The following is a 21,360-nucleotide window of genomic DNA, read 5'->3' on the forward strand; positions in this document are numbered from 1 at the left end:
AATTATTAAGCCTTCAGAAACATTTTAGGAACCCCCAAAATGCCTAATTTATAGAAAATATTCAATAAGTATACTTTAACTAAATTCAGTACAAGCCAAATTTTCTTTTAACGTCTTCCTTCTTTCACAGATTTAGGTGCCCATCTCTTTTTATCTTTCAGGACTAATCCCCCCCCACACACACACAACTGCCTTTTGTCTATCAGTGTATTTTAAAATGGTAGTTTCTGGAGAATGTTCATATGAATATGAGTGATACATTATAAAGGGGAAAAAAAAACATGAAGTCAGAAAACAGGAGAAATTTGCAGGTTTAAGACAAAGTGGAAGTGGTCTGATTAAACAAAAGTTGACGGGTTAGCTTCAGCTAAATGTGGAGAAGAATTCATTTACCAAAACAAAATAACTTTTATATAGGTACAGGTACAAGTATTTGATTGTGGAGAGAAAAAAAATGTTTTTTTAATTGGTCAATTTATATGCTTCATGATATATAGTTAGTAACTTCAACTAAGATTGAGGAGTGTTGAAAGATCGTGGAGAAAAAAAAATGGGAAAATAAAATTACTAGAGAGAATAATATTAATACTATTGTGGGAAAGTTTGGATGCAGGATAGGAATAGTCAGAGCCTTGGAATTAATAAGGTTTGGAGTTTTCCAGATAACCTTACTGAGAAAGAAAAGGAGAGGAAATTAAATTTGTAAGCTGGTAAGCAGTTCAACTATCAACAAAATGATCTAAGTGTGGTAAAGAAAAAGAGACATGACAGAATTGATAGCATAAAAAGTCAAGGTGTCAGTATGGTAGATACCTTAGTGAGTCAAAGGATTTTTGGAGTGGAAGTCCTAAAATGAGCAATATGGAAAGATTCAGGATATTATTCAAAGAGTGGATAACTTGAAATATTTTGAAAGAGGTTGTGATTTTGGTAATACACATGCTAGTTAGATTTTTTAGCATTTGATGCTTTAAATAATTCATTGGTTTCCAAGTAGGCTTTGGATAAAACTACATTCTTTATCATTGTCTGCAACTTTTTATGTCACTCGACAAATCCTACATTTCCGATCCTGTTCAAATGGAGAAAGAAATATTCTACGGGCTTTCCCTATGAAATATTACTTCTGCATTGCCTTCTAGCAGCTTTCAGTTTTAAAATTAAATGTATTTGATATGCAATAATTAACCAGAACCAGAGAATGGGTTATGTGTCCTGGTTCTATGTCCTCTCCATGACCTACTTTTACATCAAAATACTATACAACACCTAACATTTGAATTCTATTTTGTATTTGTCTTTGTGCTTTTGGGTCCCCTTCACTACAGTATAACTGTACTTAAAGTACCAAATATGGTGTTACTTTATAATGTTTTACAAATATTTTTTCCTGGAAAATATACTTAAATTTTAACTTGCTAAATGAGAGGCCTCTTTTTTTTTCTTTTTTTAACCTTCTTTGTAATTATCCTGAGTAATCAGAATTGTCATTAGTGAAACTACATTTGAGAGAGACTTTTGGATCCTCTTATATTCATTAAAGTAGAAATTATATCTTATAAGACACAGTTATTGTTTTACTATTATAAAACAGGATATATTTGTTCTTAACCTAAGAGATACAGTTAAATAGTTGGCAAGGCTACTGTTGAAGATATTCCTTTAATTTAATAAATCACCAATTTGGGGGCACCTGGGTGGCTCAGTGGTTAAGCCTCTGCCTTCAGCTCAGGTCATGATATCAGGGTCCTGGGATCGAGCCCACATCAGGCTCTCTGTTCAGTGGGGAGCCTGCTTCCCCCTCTCTCTCTCTGCCTGCCTCTCTGACTACTTGATCTCTGTAAAATAAATAAATAAAATCTTAAAAAAAAAATCAATCAATCAATCAATCACCAATTTGTCCTCTTAGGTTTTTTGACTTTCTCTCAAATAAGATACATGTTTTAAGGAAGTTTCATACAATCTAAGTAGTTTTACCTCTCTTTCCCAATATTCAACCAAGGTAGGTCTTATTTGATTATTTACATGCATTATTTCTATATTTCAATGGGGTGGTAAAACTAAAAAGAAAAAGGCATTAAATCACTTTTAATACTGTGGAGAATTTTTCAGAAAGAGTATGATTGAATTTTTCTAGGCCATTTTCATCCTGGATGAATATAATACTGTAATCTTATTGATTTATCATATTTAAATAAAGTCATCCACTCATTTATCCGATAGATAGTAATTTAAGTCATGTACATATAAAGAAATTAAACAATGATTACTTACTTTAAAGGGAAGGTAAAAGTTGCACCCTAACTCCAAAAAAGGTAAGTGGGATGAACCAAAAGCAATGGTTATACTATTCCATTCTTTATTACATGATGCATGGTATTTTATTTTGCTGAAAAACATCCTGATTGATGTGAACAAAATAGAAAAATAAAACATGAAATAATTGATTTTTTAAATCACCAAAATAATCTTAGTATGTACAAGTGAAGAAGTTAGATATCCTTGTATTTTCAGGATCTTCTTTATGTCAAAAAATATTTAGATAAGGGTCTAATATGAAGATATGACTATAAAGATATAAAGCAATTCAACTCCAGAAAAAAGTGTAAATACATAAAAATATAAGTAGGATCACATGGTAGATAACAAATGAATTAGTTGTTATGCTCCACTAGTCCTGGACTGTACCAGTCTCCATTTATGCTACTATGTGTTTCCAGGCCATTTTTTGTATTTAACACTTTTTACATTTAATTCCCTTCTTCACAAAACTGTCAGATTTTCTGTTTTGTTTTACATTTCATCTGGCCCCCTGTTGTATCTATAAAGAGTAGTCAAATGCATGGTACCAATATGTGTTCAATCAATGTGTATGGGAGACATCAATTCAGAAGCAACAGTTGGGAAAGTTAAAATAATATTAGAAGCACAACAGTTTATGTATTTCAGAAAGAAGGGGTTGGAGGAGCAAAGATGGCAGAGTAGTAGGAAGACCTTAGGCTTGCCTTTTCCCCCAAGCATTGCTAGCTAAGTATCAAATGATTCTGAATACCCAAGAAATTAATCTGAGGACTGACAGAACAAACTGCATAACCAGCAGGAGAGAAGAGGTCACATGGTGAAAGGTAAGAGGTGTGGAAATGTTGTTTGGGGGAGAAATGGTTTTGGGGTACTATGGAAGGAAGGGAGTCCTGGTCACCTAAAGAGAGAGAGCTTGGAGCACAAAGGGAATCACATAAAGAAAACTTGTCCCCAAAGCCACTGACCAGAAAAATTAAAGTGCTGAATTTCATGAGTTTTTACAACCAGGCTCAAAGACTACAGTTTTAGAGGTCCATGGCATGGCCAGTGTGAAGCCCTCATTGTGCTGCAGTACTCCTGGGGAGAAAGAGGGCAGAACGTATGAAGAATCTCCTGGGATGCACTGGGAGTGCACGATTCTCTGAGAGTGCATCTGGAGAGGTAGCATTGCTTCTCCAGGGACAAAAAGCCAGTGGGCACCATTACCCTCCCCCATCCCTCAGCATAGGTGCAGAGATACCAGCTGAGGGTGGCTAACCTGGACACCGGCTCCTTGCTGTGCTTTACTCCAAAACCTATGTCCCTATGCTTCGGTGTTATGGAACAAATCTGCATCAGTACCAGCACAGCAAGACACTTCCCCAGAGGACTAGTGTGGGTCTCTGCTATACCAGGTCCCAAAAGTCTGGAGTTTTAAAACTCAACTGGCCTGCCTGGAATAAAACATGGGTGTACTAGGGCCACCAGGTGGACAGGAAGCCTAGACACAGACAGGGTGAAGGCAAGGATCTGAGGTAAGCTGGGGACAGAAGAGGGGAGATTGTTTGCTCTTCTGGGAGGGCTTCCTGGACAGCAGCAGGTACAAACCCCACTCCAAGGATGAGGAAAGGGCTTACACATTTCTTTTCCTTGCCCCTCAACACAAACTAACTTCAGCACCACTGTGGTAGCCTAAGCAACTTACACCAAACCCTACTCCCTTGTGTTCTGCTGGTACTGTTTTTTTCCAGGCAAGCATATCTAAGAACCAGAGCAGCAGGCCCATCCTCCAAAACACCAGCACAAACCGCCCTCATGCACTGAGTCTACTGACCACAGAATTCTGCAAAGCTTTAGCTCTAATGTAAATAGCATTGGGTAATTTTTGATAATCTTTGCTAAGCAGACCAGGACAAACCTAGTTAAAATTCACCACACTTTGGCCAAGGTCCAAACACTCCCCACTGCATCAAGAGGAAACTGACCTGAGGGAAAGAGCAGCCAAAACTTAGCAGCAGAGCACATGCAGCCTATGCTGGAGACACTTCTTGAAGCACCAAGAAATGGTGTTGTGGTTTTTTTGTTTTTGTTTTTGTTTTTCCCAAAATCGGGCCTTTTATTTTTGGATTGTCACCCAAGGTCACTTTGCATAGTAGGCACATTGTGAAGAGTCAGGAAAAGTAGGCCAGCAGGGAAAGGAAGAGGACGCCATTTGGGACTGATTATGTCCTTACCGGGAGGAGAAGTGGCCACAGAACAGGATGCTGTTGGTCTTGCTGTGTTGGATAAAGAAGAGGAAGGGTGGTCGGCGCAGAACCGGGGCATGATTCTTGCACACCGCAACATCGTGATGGCCTCTGTGGCCGCCGCAGCCTCTGTGCCTTCCTTGTTCACCTCCATTAAGGCCTTGTGCACCACCCTGGACAGATACGGGTCTTTCCTGGACGACATCCCAGAGAAGTCTGCCTTGGCCTGCTCAAAGGCATCGGTCATGCCCAGAGAGCAAAGGACATTCTTCTTGTCGTAATCCTCCTCCAATTTAAATCTAGGGAGGAAAACTTCCACCTCTTCTTCGTCCAGCATGTCTGGCCTCATCCACTCTGCAAATTTCTCATAAGTGAGTTCTTTCTCCACCATCCTCAAATCCGGGTTTTCATCTAGAAGCATGATGATCATGTTCAGCTCTTTGCCCACAAAGGAGAGCACCAGAATTTTGGTGAATATTTCCTCTATATAGGCCATTTGAAAGGTAGATTTTTTAAACATCATCTTCACAGGTTTCTCCTCATTCTTGCTGACTTTAAATGGTCTTTCCATGGTCTGTGTTTTGTTAAACTGATTATCCCAGTATCTTTTGAAATAGATGGCATTCACCAGAATCAGATTAGTCATTGAATCCACTGAACCCAGAGACAGCAACTCTGTAATCTGTCCTTCCGTCTTTTCAGCCACCCAGGTGTTGATGTGTGCCCTGGTCTCTTCCGCAGCGGTATGAAAGTCGAGCTCTTCTATCTCAGCTTGGTAGAACTTGAGGCAGGAGTTTTTGAAAGACGAGAGGAATTCATGAGACTTGTCTCCAAAGAGGCTGTTGGCAGTTCTAAACAAGTACTGTGCATTGGTCCTGGACAATATATGACCTCTTCTTCATAAAGGCATCACAGGAGCAGGAAAAATAACAGGTTTTGGTAATACAAGGAAGGAGACAGAGATCTAAATACAATTCCAAGATGGAGAAATTCATCCCCAAAGAAGGAATAAAATGGCCAGAGATCTAATTCAAACAGATATTAGTGACATGCCTGGTCCAGAATTTAAAGCAACAATCATATGTATAATAGGTGGGCTTGAGAAAAGCACAGAATACACCACAGAGACCCTGCTGCAGAGATAAAAGACCTAAAAACTAGTCAGGCTGACATGAAAAATGCAATAACTGAGATCTGAAACTGACTGTATGAAATGACAAGAATGGAAGACACAGAGAAATAAATAAGTGATATTGAAGATAAAATTATGGAAAATAATGTGGTGGGAAAGAAGGAAAGAAAAATATTGGATCATAAGTGTAGACTAAGGAACTCAGTGACTCCATAAAGGGTAATAACATTCCTATCATAGGTGTCCCAGAAGAAGAAGAGATAAAAGCAGGCAGAAGGTTTATTTGAGGAATTTATACTTGAAAACTTTCTTAATCCATGACAGGAAACAGACATTCAAACCCACGAAGGACAGAGAATTCCCGTCAAAATCAACAAAAACGGCTAACACCAAGACATATCTTAGTTATATTTGCAAAATATAGAGATAAAAAAAAAATCCAAAAACAGCAAGACAAAAGAAATTCCTCATTTAAAAGGGAAGAAAAAGAAGGTCATCAGCTTCTTTTTCCACAGAAATTTCAAAGACAAGAAGTCTATGGCATGATATATTCAATGTGCTGAAAGGGAAAACTATGCAACCAAGAATACTTTCACCAGCAAGATTATCAGTCAGAATAGAAGAAGAGATAAAGAGTTTCCTAGACAAGCAAAAACTAAAGGAGTTTATGACTACTAAACCAGCCCTATAAGAAATATTAAGGGGACTCTTTGAGTGTAATAAGATCAAAAGTGACAAAGACTAGAAAGGATCAGAAAGGATGAATACCCAACTTTTGCATCAACATGGATGGGACTGGAGGAGATTATGCGGTGTGAAATAAGTCAAGCAGAGAAAGTCAATTATCATATGGTTTCACTTACTTGTAGAACATAAAGATTAGCATGCAGGACATTAGGAGAAGGAAAGAAAAAATGAGTAAGGGGAAATCGAAAGGGGAGATGAAGCATGAAAGACTGTGGACTCCAAGAAACAAATGGAGGGTTTTAGAGGGGAAGGGATAGGGGATGGTGAACCTCATCTCATGGTGGATATCAAGGAAGGCATGGATTGCATGGAGCACTAGGTGTTGTACATAAACAATGAATATTGGAACACTAGGAAAAAAAAAAAAAACAAAAAAGAAAGGGACGGAGAAAAATCTCCAGAAACAATGCAAAAAAAAAAAAAAGGTAATAAAGGACACTATATTCACATCTATCAATAATTACTCTGAACGAAATGGACTACATGCTCTAGAAAAAAACCATAGGGTGTCATAATGGATTAAACACACACACACACACAAGACCTATTTATACACTGCCTACAAGAGACTCATTTTAGACCTAAAGACACTTGTAGAGTGAATGTAAGAGGAAGAAAAAATATTTATCACACAAATGGATTTCAAAAGAAAGCCAGAATAGCAATACTTCTATCAGACAAACTAGATTTGATTTTATTTTTTATTTTTATTTTTTTTTAAAGATTTTTCATTTATTTATTTGACAGACAGAGAGAGATCACAAGTAGGCAGAGAGGCAGGCAGAGAGAGAGGGGGAAGCAGGCTCCCTGCTGAGCAGAGAGCCCAATGTGGGGCTCGATCCCAGGACCCTGAGATCATGACCTGAGCTGAAGGCAGAGGCTTAAACCACTGAGCCACCCAGGCGCCCCAGACAAACTAGATTTTAAACCAAAGACTGTAAAAAGAGATGAAAACAGGCACAACATCATAATAAAGGGGTCTAACGAACAAGAAGATATAACAATTGTAAATTTTTATACCCCCAACACGGGACCACCGAATTTATAAAACAATAACATACATAAAGGAACTCATGGATAATAATACAATAAGGATTTTTTTTTTTTTTTTTTTTTTTTTTTTTTTAAAGAGTTGCAACCCATAGCCCCAAGCGATCACAGAACTGCTGTGAATATCTCAGAGGGCTTGCAACAGTGTCTTTTTCACAATTTATTAATTTAAGAGGCACGTTAGGTGAGATGTGCTCTCGCTTTTACTTTTTTAATATTTTATTTATTTGACACAGAGAGATCACAAGTAGACAGAGAGGCAAGCAGAGAGAGAGAGAGAGAAACAGGCTCCCCGCTGAGCAGAGAGCCCGATGCGGGACTCGATCCCAGGACCCTGACTGAGATCATGACCTGAGCCAAAGGCCGAGGCTCAACCCACTGAGCCACCCAGGCGCCCAACAATAAGGATTTTTATTGTTCCACTTATATCAATGTACAGATATCTAAGCAGAAAATTAACAAGGAAACAGTGGCTTTGAAAGACACACTGGATCAAATTGACTTAACATATATATTCAGAACATTTCCTCTTAAATCAACAGAATACATATTATTTTTGCATACAAATTGGGACATTCCCCAGAATATATCATATTCTAGGTCACAAATCAGGCCACCACAAACACAAAAAGATTGGAATCAGATCGTGCATATTTTCAGATCACAATACTCAAACTTTAAATCAACCACAAGGAAAAAAAAAGGAAAAACATGAAAATTAAAGAATATCCTAATAAAGTACGAATGAATGAACCAAGAAATTAAAGAGATGAAGAAATTCATGGAAACAAATGGAAATGAAAATATGATGATCTAAAACCTTTGGGATGTGGCAAAAGTGGTCATAAGAGGGAAGTATACAGGAATACAGGCCTACCTCAAGACGTAAGAAAACACTCAAATATAACTAACCTTATACTTGAAGGAAAACTAACCTTATACTTGAAGGAGCTAGAAAAAGAACAAATGACACCTAGAGCCAGCAGAAGAGAGATAATAAAGAGTAGAGCAGAAATAAAGATATAGAAACCAAAACAACAGGAGCACCCGGGAAACTCAGTGGGTTAAGTGTCTGACTTTGTCTCAGGGACCTGGGATCAAGCCCTGTGTCTAGCTTTCTGTTCAGCAGGGAGTCTGATTCTCCTTCTTCCTTTGTCCCTCCCCTTCCTGCTTGTGCTCTCTTTCACTCTCCCTCAAATAAATAAATAAATAAATAGATAGATAGATGTCTTTAAAAAATAGAACAGATCAATGAAACCAGGAACTGGTTCTTTGAAAGAATAAAATTGATAACCCCTTTGCCAGACTTATCAAAATGTAAAGAGAAAAGACCCAAATACATAAAATCATGAATTAAAGTGGAGAGATCACAACTAATACCACAGAAATACAGAAAAAATTATAAAAGAAAATTATGAAAAATTAAATACCAAAAAATTGGGGAATCTGGAAGAGATGGATAAATTTCTACAGACAAATAAACTGCCAGAACGGAAATAGGAAGAAATAAAAATCTTTAACATACTGATAACAGTAAAAACGTGAATCGGTAATCAAATATCTTCCAACAAACAAAAGATGAGGGACAGTTGACTTCCAGGGGGAATTCTACCAATCATTTAAAGAAGAGTTCATACCTATTCTTCTCAAATTGTTCCAAAAAATAGAAATGGAAGGAAAATTTTCAAACTTATTATACAAGGCCAGGATTACTTTGATTCCAAAACCAAAGACCCCATTACAAAAAGGAATTAGAAGCCAATATCCCTGATGAACATGGGAAATAAATTTCTCAACAAAATACTAGCAAATTGAATCCAATAGTACATTAAAAGAATCATTCACCACGATCAAGTGGAATTTATTCTTGACCTGAAAGTTTACTTTGATGTTGGCAAATCAATCAGTGAGATACATCACATTAATGAAATAAAGGATAAGAATCATATTATCCTCTCAGTAGATGCAGAAAAATAAACAAACCAAAGCAAAAACAAACAATTGGGACTTCATCAAGATAAAAAGCTTCCTCATAGTGATAGAAACAATGAGCAAACTAAAAGGCAACCTTCAGCATGGCAGAAGAGAGTTGCAAATTACATATCTGATAAAAGATGTTCAACATCACCCATCATCAGGTAAACACAAATCAAAACTACAAGGAGATATCATGTCACTCTTATTAGAGTGGTTAAAATGAACAACACAGGAAACAACAAGTGTTGGCAAGGATGTGGAGAAAGGGGAACCCTCTGACACTGTTGGTGGGAATGCAAACTCATGCAGCCACTCTGGAAAACAGTCTGGAGATTCCTGAAAAAGTTAAAAATAGAACTACCTAGCAATCCAACAATGGCACTACAGGTATATACCCAAAGGATACAAATGTATTGATTTGAGGGACACTAAAGTACACTGATATGTATAGCAGCATTACCAACAATAGCCAAATGATGGAAGAAGCCCAAATGTCTATCAACTGATGAACGGATTAAGAAGATGTGATATACATACAATGGAATATTACTCAGCCATCAAAAAGAATTAAATCTTGTCATTTGCAATCATGTGGACAGAACCAGAGGGTATTATGGGAAGAAAAATGGTCATAGAAGAAAAACACCATATGATTCCACTCATATATGGAATTTCAGAAAACAAACAGATGTACATGGGGGGTAAAAGAAAGAGAAAGAGAGAAACCAGGAAATAGAGTCTTAACTATAGAGACCGCTGAGGGTTGCTGAACGGGAGGTGAGTGGGGGCTGGGTTTAATGGGTGATGAATACTGAGTATTATATGTAAGTGATGAATCACTAAATTATTCTCCTGCAACTAATATTATACTGTGCATTAACTAGCTAAAATTTAAATAAAAACTTGAAACTAAAAACAAAGCAAAAAACAAAAGAAGGGATATGCAACACATTAGAGGCCCCCTGAAGCATCTGTGTGGAGACTGGGATGACATGTGGGTAGAATGGCAAATAGACCAGATGGTTTAAAATTGAGATTCACACGTGGATTACCAGGAGATAAACCAGAAATGACTTGTAAAGCAACATAGGTCACTGTGAATGCATGCTTTGGGGTTTGGCTCAGATCCAGCAATAGTAAAGATGTGAATAGAGGAAAAATGTATCTGACACAAGAATTACACTGTTTCCAACATGGAATGCCCTAATAAGGATACTTTTCTAATAAAATTATTTAACTTTGAATTATACTGTAAGTAAACAAATTGAGAGTGCACTGATTTGTTATGACTGAGTGTATGACTGAGGTAGTTTTTGTTTACTTCTTGTTCTTTTATTTGGTGGTGGTTGTTTTGAATCTAATGTCCTGGCTAAGCATCTTATTTAGACTTGCTTATACAGCTAACTACCACTGTGCATAACTTCCAGAATGGGAAATTAGCCTGGCTAATTTAACAACCAGGATTCTAGTTTAATCCTGTTGATGTATTCCTGATAATTAACAATCTGTGAGCAGCTGCATTGTCCAATATCCAATATACAGTGCAAGGAAAATGATCATTTGTACATTGTGAATTTGGTGGACTAAATGAAAAAACACTTTTTTTATTAATAGCTGCAGTTTTCATAAATTTTATAAGTTAATAGGGTTCAATTAATGTTGCCAAGTGGTGTGCTTCATACATATGTCTCTGGGGTTTTGTGAAGTTGGGAAGAATGTATAATGAATGGTTGAGCAGTTATATTGGTACCCTAGTAATTAGAGAACGAGTAATTAATGTGCATCTGTGTTAGGCTCCTGGGTACTGTCAACGACCCTGTAGTGTGCAAAAAAGAGAAATTATGAGCTTGGCAGGGGAATACAGTTTTTCTCTTTTTCTTAAATTTTAGATCTACATCTGTGTTTAATTAGAAGAAGAAATGAATTCCCATTAACACCATTAGGCAACATGCTATGATTGGTTAAAGCCTACATGGACTGTGAAACTGATCTCGAAAGCTCAGGAGACTACAATGGGATTTTTTAATCTCAGAAGGATTTTATTTTTGAACAAAATTAAGATTCTGAATAGTTCACACCTGGCTATCTGTAGATTACCTTCTGCTCTTCACTCATGGCCACTTTCTAAAACTATGAATGGTCTAAAGAAAAATCTACTAAGCAAAAATGACTTACCATATCCGTAAAAAAAATTTATTTTTCCTGTAAGGGGTGAGATACAATCCCATCACTTTGTGTTAGTCTCAGTATGCAAAAATGTCACAAATATTAATGGTGATATTACATACTTTACTGAAAGATAATAGTCACGGATGTTACAGATGACTAGCTATGCTGATGTTTTAGTTTCCAGAGAGATTCAAATTAAATTGCTTTTATCTTCTGAAGCAGAGTAACATTTCATATTCCACATGATAATGAAATGTATCCTTAGGGCAAGTAGTATGTCTGTACTTTTAAAATGAAACAGGCATGATTTAATTAGTAGGCAAGAACATAGGCCTAGATTTTAAGAGAAAGATGACTCTCCTGAGTGTTCTTGTTCAGTGGCCCTCTAAAATTCTGCTTTTGGGGAGTGCTACTGAATAGCTGTATTTGTAATTAAACATTGCCTTTGCTTAAAGTTTTGGTAGTATTCTGCCAAATATTCCATTGAGATATTAACTTGAAATGACAATATTCATTCATTCATATATAATTATGCTAGAAACTTGCTATGCACTATTGGCTATAAAGTTGGAATTTTGAGAGAAAAAGTTCAGTATTGGACATCAGCAAACAAATTATATAAACAGGTTAATAATAGTGGATAATTTCACCCATAGGAATGTTCAGTGCTTGCATTTAGATGTTAGCTTAAAAGCAAGACAAAAAATTATTTGTTACCTCCTATTTTAAAGATATAATGTTTAAGGAATATCTATCATAAATTTTAACCATTTCCTTAACACTTTTATTAAGTAAAATAATATAATCAAATGTACAGTACAAATTGCTAAGCTAATTTAAAAATCATAATCTCTTCTTTCCTTCTTGTTCTAATATTTGATGATTCGCTTAAGATTTAAAAAGGATTTATTTTAAAAAGTTGAAATATTGAAATGATAGCTTCATTTTAGTTTTCTGTATTATGTAAGTATTGTACTTTAGAAACTCTGGAGCCAATAGTTCAAAGAAGGAAATTGACCCTCTACTTACTAGATAATATGACCTTGATTAAATCACTTACATTCTATTCTTTTCCTTTCTTATCTTGAGAAAGTGAAAATAATAATGTCTATATCACAATGTTCATCAAAATGTGAAATGAGAATAAATATGCATGATGATGGTGATGATGACAATGAAGAAAATGATGGCAGCTAGAGTTGGTTAGATTATTACATGGTAGATCTCTCAAGAAGTAGAGGGGTACCTCGGTGGCTCAGTTGGTTAAGCATCTGCCTTAGCTCAGATCATGATCGCAGGGTCCTGATGATAAGGGAGAGCTAGGGTCTTGTCTCACAGAGTCAAAGAACGAATTGTTTAGACAAAGTAGAGTGAGCAAAGCAATAGAAGTTTAAGCAAGGATACAGAAAAAAGCTCTCAGGAGTGAGAGGGGTCCCAACAGGGCTGCCGCTGAGGGCTTTTAGGTATGGTCTTTTATAGAATGATAATCATGGAACCTAAATATTTTTAACATTTATATTGTGATAACACCTTCAATGGCTTACTTTCTTTTTAGGGTCTTGTAATTCCTGATTGGTCACAAGTAGCTGTTATGACAAGACCTCACCTCTTCCGCCTAAGACAGGATAGTCTGGTTTGTTCTCTTGTCTCTGGTTTCCTTTTATCTCCCATATTTTTTTTTTTTTTTTTAATTTTGTGAGCCTGATCCCATGGTCCCCTACACATCTTTCTCTGCCTAGCCCCACCTGTCCCTTACTCACTGAGATTGAGCCCCATATCAGACTCTCTGCTCAGCAGGGAATCTGCCTCACCCTCTCCCTCTGATCCTCCTCCCTGCTTGGGTGGTATCTTTCTCTCTCTCTCTCTATACACACACACACACACACACACGTATATATGTATACACACACATATATACACACTCTCTATATATATACACACACATATATAGATATCTATATATATACATATATGTGTGTGTATATATATATACACACACATATATATATACACACATATATGTATATATATAGATATCTATATATGTGTGTGTATATATATATACACATATATATGTATATATATAGATATCTATATATGTGTGTGTGTGTGTAGGCATATATATATCTCAAATAAATTAATAGGAACTTTAAAAAAAGTGAAATAAACTGGAGATGACCTTCAATTCTTTGCTACCCTTCCTTTTGCCGGGTGGACTTGAATTCAATACTAATTAGATGTGGCCTGGCCATTTTAACTCTCTGATCAATTAAATACATCAAAAGTGAAGTTCTGGGACTCCTGAGGTAGGATCCTAAGAAGCTTACAATTTCCATAAAGCCTCTCAGAAAGATACCCACTTACAAGATGTCCCCTTCTGAAGTCTATCTGCCTTCTCCATGCTGCATGGAGAAACTATACATAGTAACTCTGTTCAGAAGTCGCAAATACCCCTAAGATGACTGCAAGCAGCAACAGTCCACCTTGTGTGTGGCCATTTTCACGTCTAACTCAAGCAATCGTTTACATAACAGAAGCCTCAACTAATATTTGAGTATCCCCACATGAGTAACTCTATATGATAACCTTCTAATTGAGCCTCTTCAATATATAGGACAGCAAAAGATAGGAAGGAATTGTCATTTTAAGATTTACACAGCAACAGCTAACTGTAACAACAAAAATACCATTACTTAAGCATTTTACTATGCCATTTGCTTCTTATAGAATCTAGGGTTCATCAAGTCCAGTAACTTGCCTCAGGTTACATAGTAAAAAGAATATAACAACAATAGCAACAACAACCATAATAATAAATGATAGCATTTAACATATGTCGATGTTCAATGTATTTTACATATTTTTATTGGACTATAGTTTCCACACAATGTTACATTAGTTTTAGTTGTACAGCATGGTGATTAGACAACTCTATATATTACGCTATGCTCACCTCAGGTATACTGATGTCACCATATAACCCTGTTATAATATCATTGACTGTAGTCTCTATGCTGTGCCTTTTATCCCTGTGGCTTATTCATTCCCTAATTGAAAGACTGTACCTTGCACTCCCCTTCATCCCCTGCATTTTGTGTATTTTAACTCACTCAATCACCATATGGTTAGATTTCTTGCTATTATCAACTGCTTCATTTTCTATATAAAGAAATCGAGATGCAGAAAAAATAATTAATTTGGCCAAGAAATGACAGAACTGGAATATTACATTAGTGTGAAAAGCTTTATTTGTTTTTTTTTTTTTTTCATAGCATTGTGTCTTAAATAGTTGATCTTGGATTTAAACCCATATGTGCTTGATTTTAAAGCCAATACACACTATGTTTATATCTTGGTTTCCCTATCATCTCATACACCTTGTAGAACTATAGTCCAAGTCAGCTAACCTGGCTAAACCCTGTATAGCTCTGACATTTCAGTTTGAACCACCATCTGGGTTTTGTTCATTTCATGTCTCCTCCACGCATTTGCAAGATCTATAAGCATAAAAACTCTCACTTGCTAACCTTTAAATCTCCAATGCCTAACAAACTTCCTGGCACAAAATTTTGTATACAACAAGAATTTTTAGAATAAATAATCACAGGGAGATCTTGGTTACTTTAGGAGAAAGCTAAAAATATTAATATTGAGCTATCCTTTGAAGGGTCAACCCTAGATCCAGATAAGCTTTTCCAGTCTCTACCTTGAGTTCCCTCTGTTCCTCCTCTTTTCCTGCAGCAGTTCTAAACAAGAAAGTCCAGAGAAAAAAAGCATTACTGCATTATTATTATCTAATAAAACAATTCTCATAATACAAATAAATTAAAATTTTTATTTGAAGATGACAGTGATCCATGGCTATCAGAGGCAGCTTGAATTATTTTTTGTATAATGTATATTGTATAATATATTTATATATATATATATATAAAATTAATAATGAATTGCCACACAAATGGCTCAAAGAGGCAGGTCTTTATCAATTCAGTTACAAGCACTATTAACACTGTTTTTCTAAAAATAAATTTTGGATATATGCATTTTGTATTAAAAACAGGAAGAGGAGTTGCTTTACTATTAAATAGCCATCCTCCTCATTATCAGACTACCATAATAATCATCATCATAACTTTTTCTTCATTCCTTTCCATCTAAGATACTTAAAGCTAAATAGTTGAAAGAAGAACTACTCCTGCCAAACAAAACAAAGGTAAATTGTTCTAAGCAAACTTGAAATTGTAGGTTAGTTTTGAGTTGTTGAAGTCAGAGCACCAGCAACAAAAGATTGTCAAGTCAGTGTTTTTCTGTTGAGCATCCATGGAAACCAGTTACTTCTTGCTCTGTTTTGCTTAACTTTAAAATTATGACACAAAATTTTAAAAGCCCAGACAAATTATAATTCAAATAATTATAAATAAATAAAATATGTTAATAATAAAATTGATAATTTTGTGTGCTTGCTTTGTAACATGGGATGTATAAGTTAATAATAAAATAATAAAATAAAATAATAAGATCATTATAATGGTATTATCCTATGTAATAAAGTCCAACATTTTAATGAAATTGTAAATTTTCTTTTTTTTAGACAATATTTTTTAGACAATAATTTTAGACAATATTTAGACAATTTAGATGAGGAAATTCATCACAAGCTCTGAATCTGCTTTGCTACCACTAGAGTAGAATTTGTGAATTCTACGGAAATCAATTTGTGTGTGTGTATGTGTTTGTAATAAATCAAGAGGATAAAACACAGTGAACATTTCTAAAACAACTTGATTGTGTCAGCAGATTCTTATTAAGGTTTATTTTCAATGAGTTTTAAAATGCTGAACCAGAATGACAGAGAAGCAAAAGTAATTCATGAGGTATACCTTCACAGAGAATTCCATCATAAATTATTGAAATGATATGTGCTTTTCTTAACTTATTACTGTATTTCCATTTTAGAACAACTTAGTTATGTATTTTACATATTTGTCTAAAATATTTCCTTCTCTCAGGAATATATTTTGATTTATTTTTATTCACAAGGAAGCTTATCTTTATTATTTCAAATAGCATAAAAGACCTCAACTAGATTTTCTAGTCATTAAAGAGAGCACAGGTTTTAAAAGTCTGAGGTAGACCAATTTGAAAAGAATTAAGTACAAGGGAAATTTCATGCCACCTATCACATTTTAATTTAGTACTTGCCTATGTTGCCAGAAATAATGTTGGCAAAGAGAAATGCCTAATGAAGGCAACAGGAAGTCAAAAAAAGCTTCCACTGACTTAGTTCAGGTTTTTTGTGAAGTGTCTGCCAGTGACTTACTTAAAAAAAAAAAAAAAAATTCAACTATATCAGAAGACTTGAGATCTTTTCACATACTTTACTATAACCCTGATGTTCAAAATTCTTTGTCATATATTCTTTTAACAATTTAGGATTATTCCTTCCCTTCTACCATGTTGTACTCCATTTACTCTTGAATGAGAGTTTTCCTGTAACATCGTTATTTTTAAAATAGAGAAGGGAGCTTTTTTAAAACCACTTTTTGCATTATTTACCTATCTTCGTATTGCCCTGTCAGACTGTGAGCTATTTAGTCTCAGATCATTACATACCTAGTGCAAAGAAGTACTGTTCAACAACTAAAGAGAAATTCTCAATAAGACGTAAGTTCTTTTCCATCATGAAAGAAAAAAACCAAACCAAACCAAACCAAAACAAAAAACCTCCCAACAACAATCTTCAAATTCACTTTACTCTCCCATTTAGTTCTCCTGACTCCATAGATGTCTTAAAGTCTTTCTTCTCAATTTCTCAACTCCCAAAGTTCCACACATTCAAAATACTTGTTTTTTTTTCTCCCTTTTTTCTTCTTGACTATCTACTTATATTTTTTTCTCTACCTCCTCTGAATTCACCAAGGTGCAAAGAAGCAATCTGAAGGGTGTGAGAAGGAGATGAAGAAACTAAACAAGAACGTCTAGAGTCTATTTACTGGAAAGAAGAGGTAAGGACACCCATTTTCCCAAATTGTGATGGTGCTTGTATTTCTCTCCTAGAGTCAAGTGCAACGAGTCTCCTCAAATTAACACTGAAGTATATTTATGTAGATAACTTAAAATCTGAAACATATATGACTCTAAAGACTTGAATTGTAATGCATTGAGTTACTAGAAAGAGGAAAAACACATCAAAAGCATTGTGAGGCTGCTGATCTCTTCTCCAAATGATCTTCTGCCTAATAAAAATAAAAAACAATCTTAACTACTTATAGATAAGTTTCACTAATGTACCTTACCTATTAATCTATTAAATGTATTTATTTATATCTGGGATTTTTTGTTTGTTTTGTTTTGTTTTAAGATTTTATTTATTTAATGGAAGGAGACATAGCAAAAAAGGGAACACAAGCATGGGGAGTGGGAGAGGGAGAAACAGGCTTCCTGCTGAGCAGGGAGCCCCATGCAAGCCTAGCTTCCAGGACCCTGGGATCATAACCTCAGCCAAAGGCAGACACTCAATCACGGAGCCATCTAGGTACCCTTTGTTTTGCTTTTTAGAGTACAATATTTCAAAGTCAGATTATTGGTTATGAGGTAAAAACAACCAAGCTTTTATAACTTTTTTTTTTTTTTAATTTTGGTTCTGGTGTTGATATTTTCTCCACCAATTCAGTAAGAGCTGAGATCTTTTCAAATTTTCATTAACTTGTCAGTCATTGAATGTTTTTCATCAGAGAAATGAGCATGCTTATAATTTGTGTGACTATTAGTAACTAAAAACAAGTCACTGAATCAGGACATTCATGTTATTTTTGTTTAAATGGTAAGGACCGACCTGGGTAAAATTCTAGCTACCAATTAAAAAAAAAAAAAAAAAAAGAATTAAACTTCTCTCTCTCTCTCCTGTGCCTTATAGATTGTCACAGAGTCAAAATAGAATCTCACTTCTCAGTGTGTTAAAATTCATAAATTTAAAAGATAAAACTGTATTGGATATTAAATCACAAGAAATATGATTTATGTAGTATGTTTTCAACATCCTTGAGTGTTTTATGAGCATTCTGTTTTATGAAAATTCAAATTTAGATTAGGAACTCCATCTTTATTTTAAAGAGGAAATTAATAAAATTCAGAAAGTTTAAATTAGATTCCCATGATCACACAACTCTTAGGATAGAAGATGAGATAAAGATTTGAATTTCTACTTTAAAAAAAAAATCACACATTTTCCAATGAGTCAGCATGCATATATATTGCAAAATCACTGCCATAATAAGAATAGTTAACACATAGATCACTTCCCTTTTTTTGTGGAACACAAACATTCAAGATTTCTCCTAGCAACTTTCAAGCATAAAATGCCATATTGATAACTATAGGCATCATGCTGTGCATTAGATCCATAAACCTTAATCGTATAAGGGCAATTTTATACACTTTGACCAAACTCTCCCCATTTCCTCCACCCCCACTTCTGACAACCAAAATTCCATTCTTTATTTCTATCAGTTCAAGATTTTTATATTTCACATATAAGTGACATTATACAATTTTTTTTCTCTGTTTAACTTATTTGACTTAGCATAATTTCTTCAAGGTCCACTTGTTGTACCATAAATAGTAGGACAAACAAATAATTCAATTAAAAAAGTGTTAGGGTTAGGGTGCTTCTGCACAGCCAAGGAAACAGTCAACAAAACAAAGAGGCAAGCCACGGAATGGGAGAAGATATTTGCAAATGACATCCAGGATCTATAATGAACTCCTCAAACTCAACACACACAAAACAGACAATCATATCAAAAAATGGACAGAAGATTTGGACAGACACTTCTCCAATGAAGACATACAAATGGCTATCAGACACATGAAAAAATGTTCATCCTCACTAGCCCTCAGGGAGATTCAAATTAAAACTACATTGAGATATCACCTTACACCAGTTAGAATGGCCCAAATTAGCAAGACAGGAAACAACATGTGTTGGAGGAGATGTGGAGAAAGGGGAACACTCTTCCACTGTTGGTGGGAATGCAAGTTGGTGCAGCCTCTTTGGAGAACAGTGTGGAGATTCCTCAAGAAATTAAAAATAGAACTTCCCTATGACTCTGCCATTGTACTCCTGGGTATTTACCCCAAAGATACAGATGTAGTGAAAAGAAGGGCCATCTGTACCCCAATGTTTATAGCAGCAATGGCCACGGTCGCCAAACTGTGGAAAGAACCAAGATGCCTTTCAACCGACGAATGGATAAGGAAGATGTGGTCCATATACACTACAGAGTATTATGCCTCCATTAGAAAGGACGAATACCCAACTTTTGTAGCAACATGGACGGGACTGGAAGAGATGCTGAGTCAAATAAGTCAAGCAGAGAGAGTCAATTATCATATGGTTTCACTCATTTGTGGAGCATAACAAATAGCATGGAGGACATGGGGAGTTAGAGAGGAGAAGGGAGTTGGGGGACATTGGAAGGGGATGTGAACCATGAGAGACTATGGACTCTGAAAGACAATCTGAGGGTTTTGAAGGGGCGGGGTTTGGGAGGTTGGGAGATCCAGGTCGTGGGTATTGGAGAGGGCACGGATTGCATGGAGCACTGGGTGTGGTGCAAAAATAATGAATACTGTTATGCTGAAAAAATAAAAAAATTAAAAAAATAAATTCAAAAAATAAAAAAGGGACAGAAGACCTGCAGTAGGTAGTTTTGAACAAGGTAACATTTGATTAGGGACCTTAAGAAGGCCAAGTAATCAGCCAAGAAGAATAGAAAAGAAAGAATGAATCAGTCAAAGGGAGAAACAAATCAAAGGACCTCAGAAGAGAGATTGACTTGCTACTGTTCTTGAGGTCAGGAAGCATGCCATTTTGGTTTGAGAGGAGTGATCGAGGGCAGAGTATAATAGATTAAAGTCAGAACCATACTTTAAAAATTGTTGGCTAGGACTTAATCAAATATGATAAGGGATTTTTATTTTATTCTAAGTGAAAACAGTGAATTTTTTCTATTTTATTCTAAGTGAAAACAGATATTTTGAAGGGTGCTGTGTTGGAAAATAAGTGGGGGTATAAAGGGAAAAACAGCTACATGAAGCAGGAGCCTATGCAACAATTTGTGAATGAAATGATGATGGCTTCTTCAGTGACTCTTGATGATGAGAAGGATAATGTCTGGATTCCAAAAGTATAGCTGAAAATATTTCTTGATGAATGAGGCACGTAGTAAGTGAAAAACAGACATCAAAGATGACTCCAACTCGTATGGACTGAACAAATAAGAGAATGTAGTTGCCTTTTACTGAAATGGCTTAACATTATAAGAAGAAATTTCAAAATTTGCCTTTAGAGATGTCAAGTGTGGAAAGTTTGGTAGATGTGTAAATGGATATGGCAATGATATCTTTTTTATATCATTCTGGAGTTCACAGATGTTGAAACAGGACATAATGATGTTGGAGCCCATAGAATGAAACCAAGATTTTAAAATCATAGAAATGGATAAAATCATCTCAGAAGTGAGAAAGAAAAGATATACTGATCCTGAGCCCTCGGCCTATTATTTTAAGACAAGGAAGACTGCACAAACAAGGCTGAGAATGGGAGGCAGTGAGGAAAGAGGAGAACCAAATTAGAGAGAAATATAGTGGCTCTTAGTCAGAGGAGGAGGAGGACAAGAGAGGGAAGAAGAAGAGGAGAGGGAGAAGTAAGAGGACAAAGAGGAAACATGAAAGAGAAATCACACGTTCCTGATAGGT

At 35.6% G+C, this 21,360-nt stretch overlaps 1 protein-coding gene across 1 annotated transcript in view; it reads right to left on the minus strand.

Moving 5' to 3' along the window:
* Positions 1-4,510: 4,510 nt before the first annotated feature.
* The window catches only part of LOC101678300 (serpin B6-like), a 71,927-nt gene continuing 55,077 nt past the window's right edge, over positions 4,511-21,360 (minus strand). The window contains 2 exon segments of the mRNA XM_045069057.1: positions 4,511-4,578; positions 4,581-5,422. Of these exon segments, the coding sequence (XP_044924992.1) occupies positions 4,511-4,578; positions 4,581-5,422 (910 nt within the window).

Source organism: Mustela putorius, unplaced genomic scaffold (assembly GCF_011764305.1).
Source record: "Mustela putorius furo isolate JIRA1106 unplaced genomic scaffold, ASM1176430v1.1 tig00000083_pilon_pilon_pilon, whole genome shotgun sequence".
Classification (NCBI taxonomy): Eukaryota; Metazoa; Chordata; class Mammalia; order Carnivora; family Mustelidae; genus Mustela; species Mustela putorius.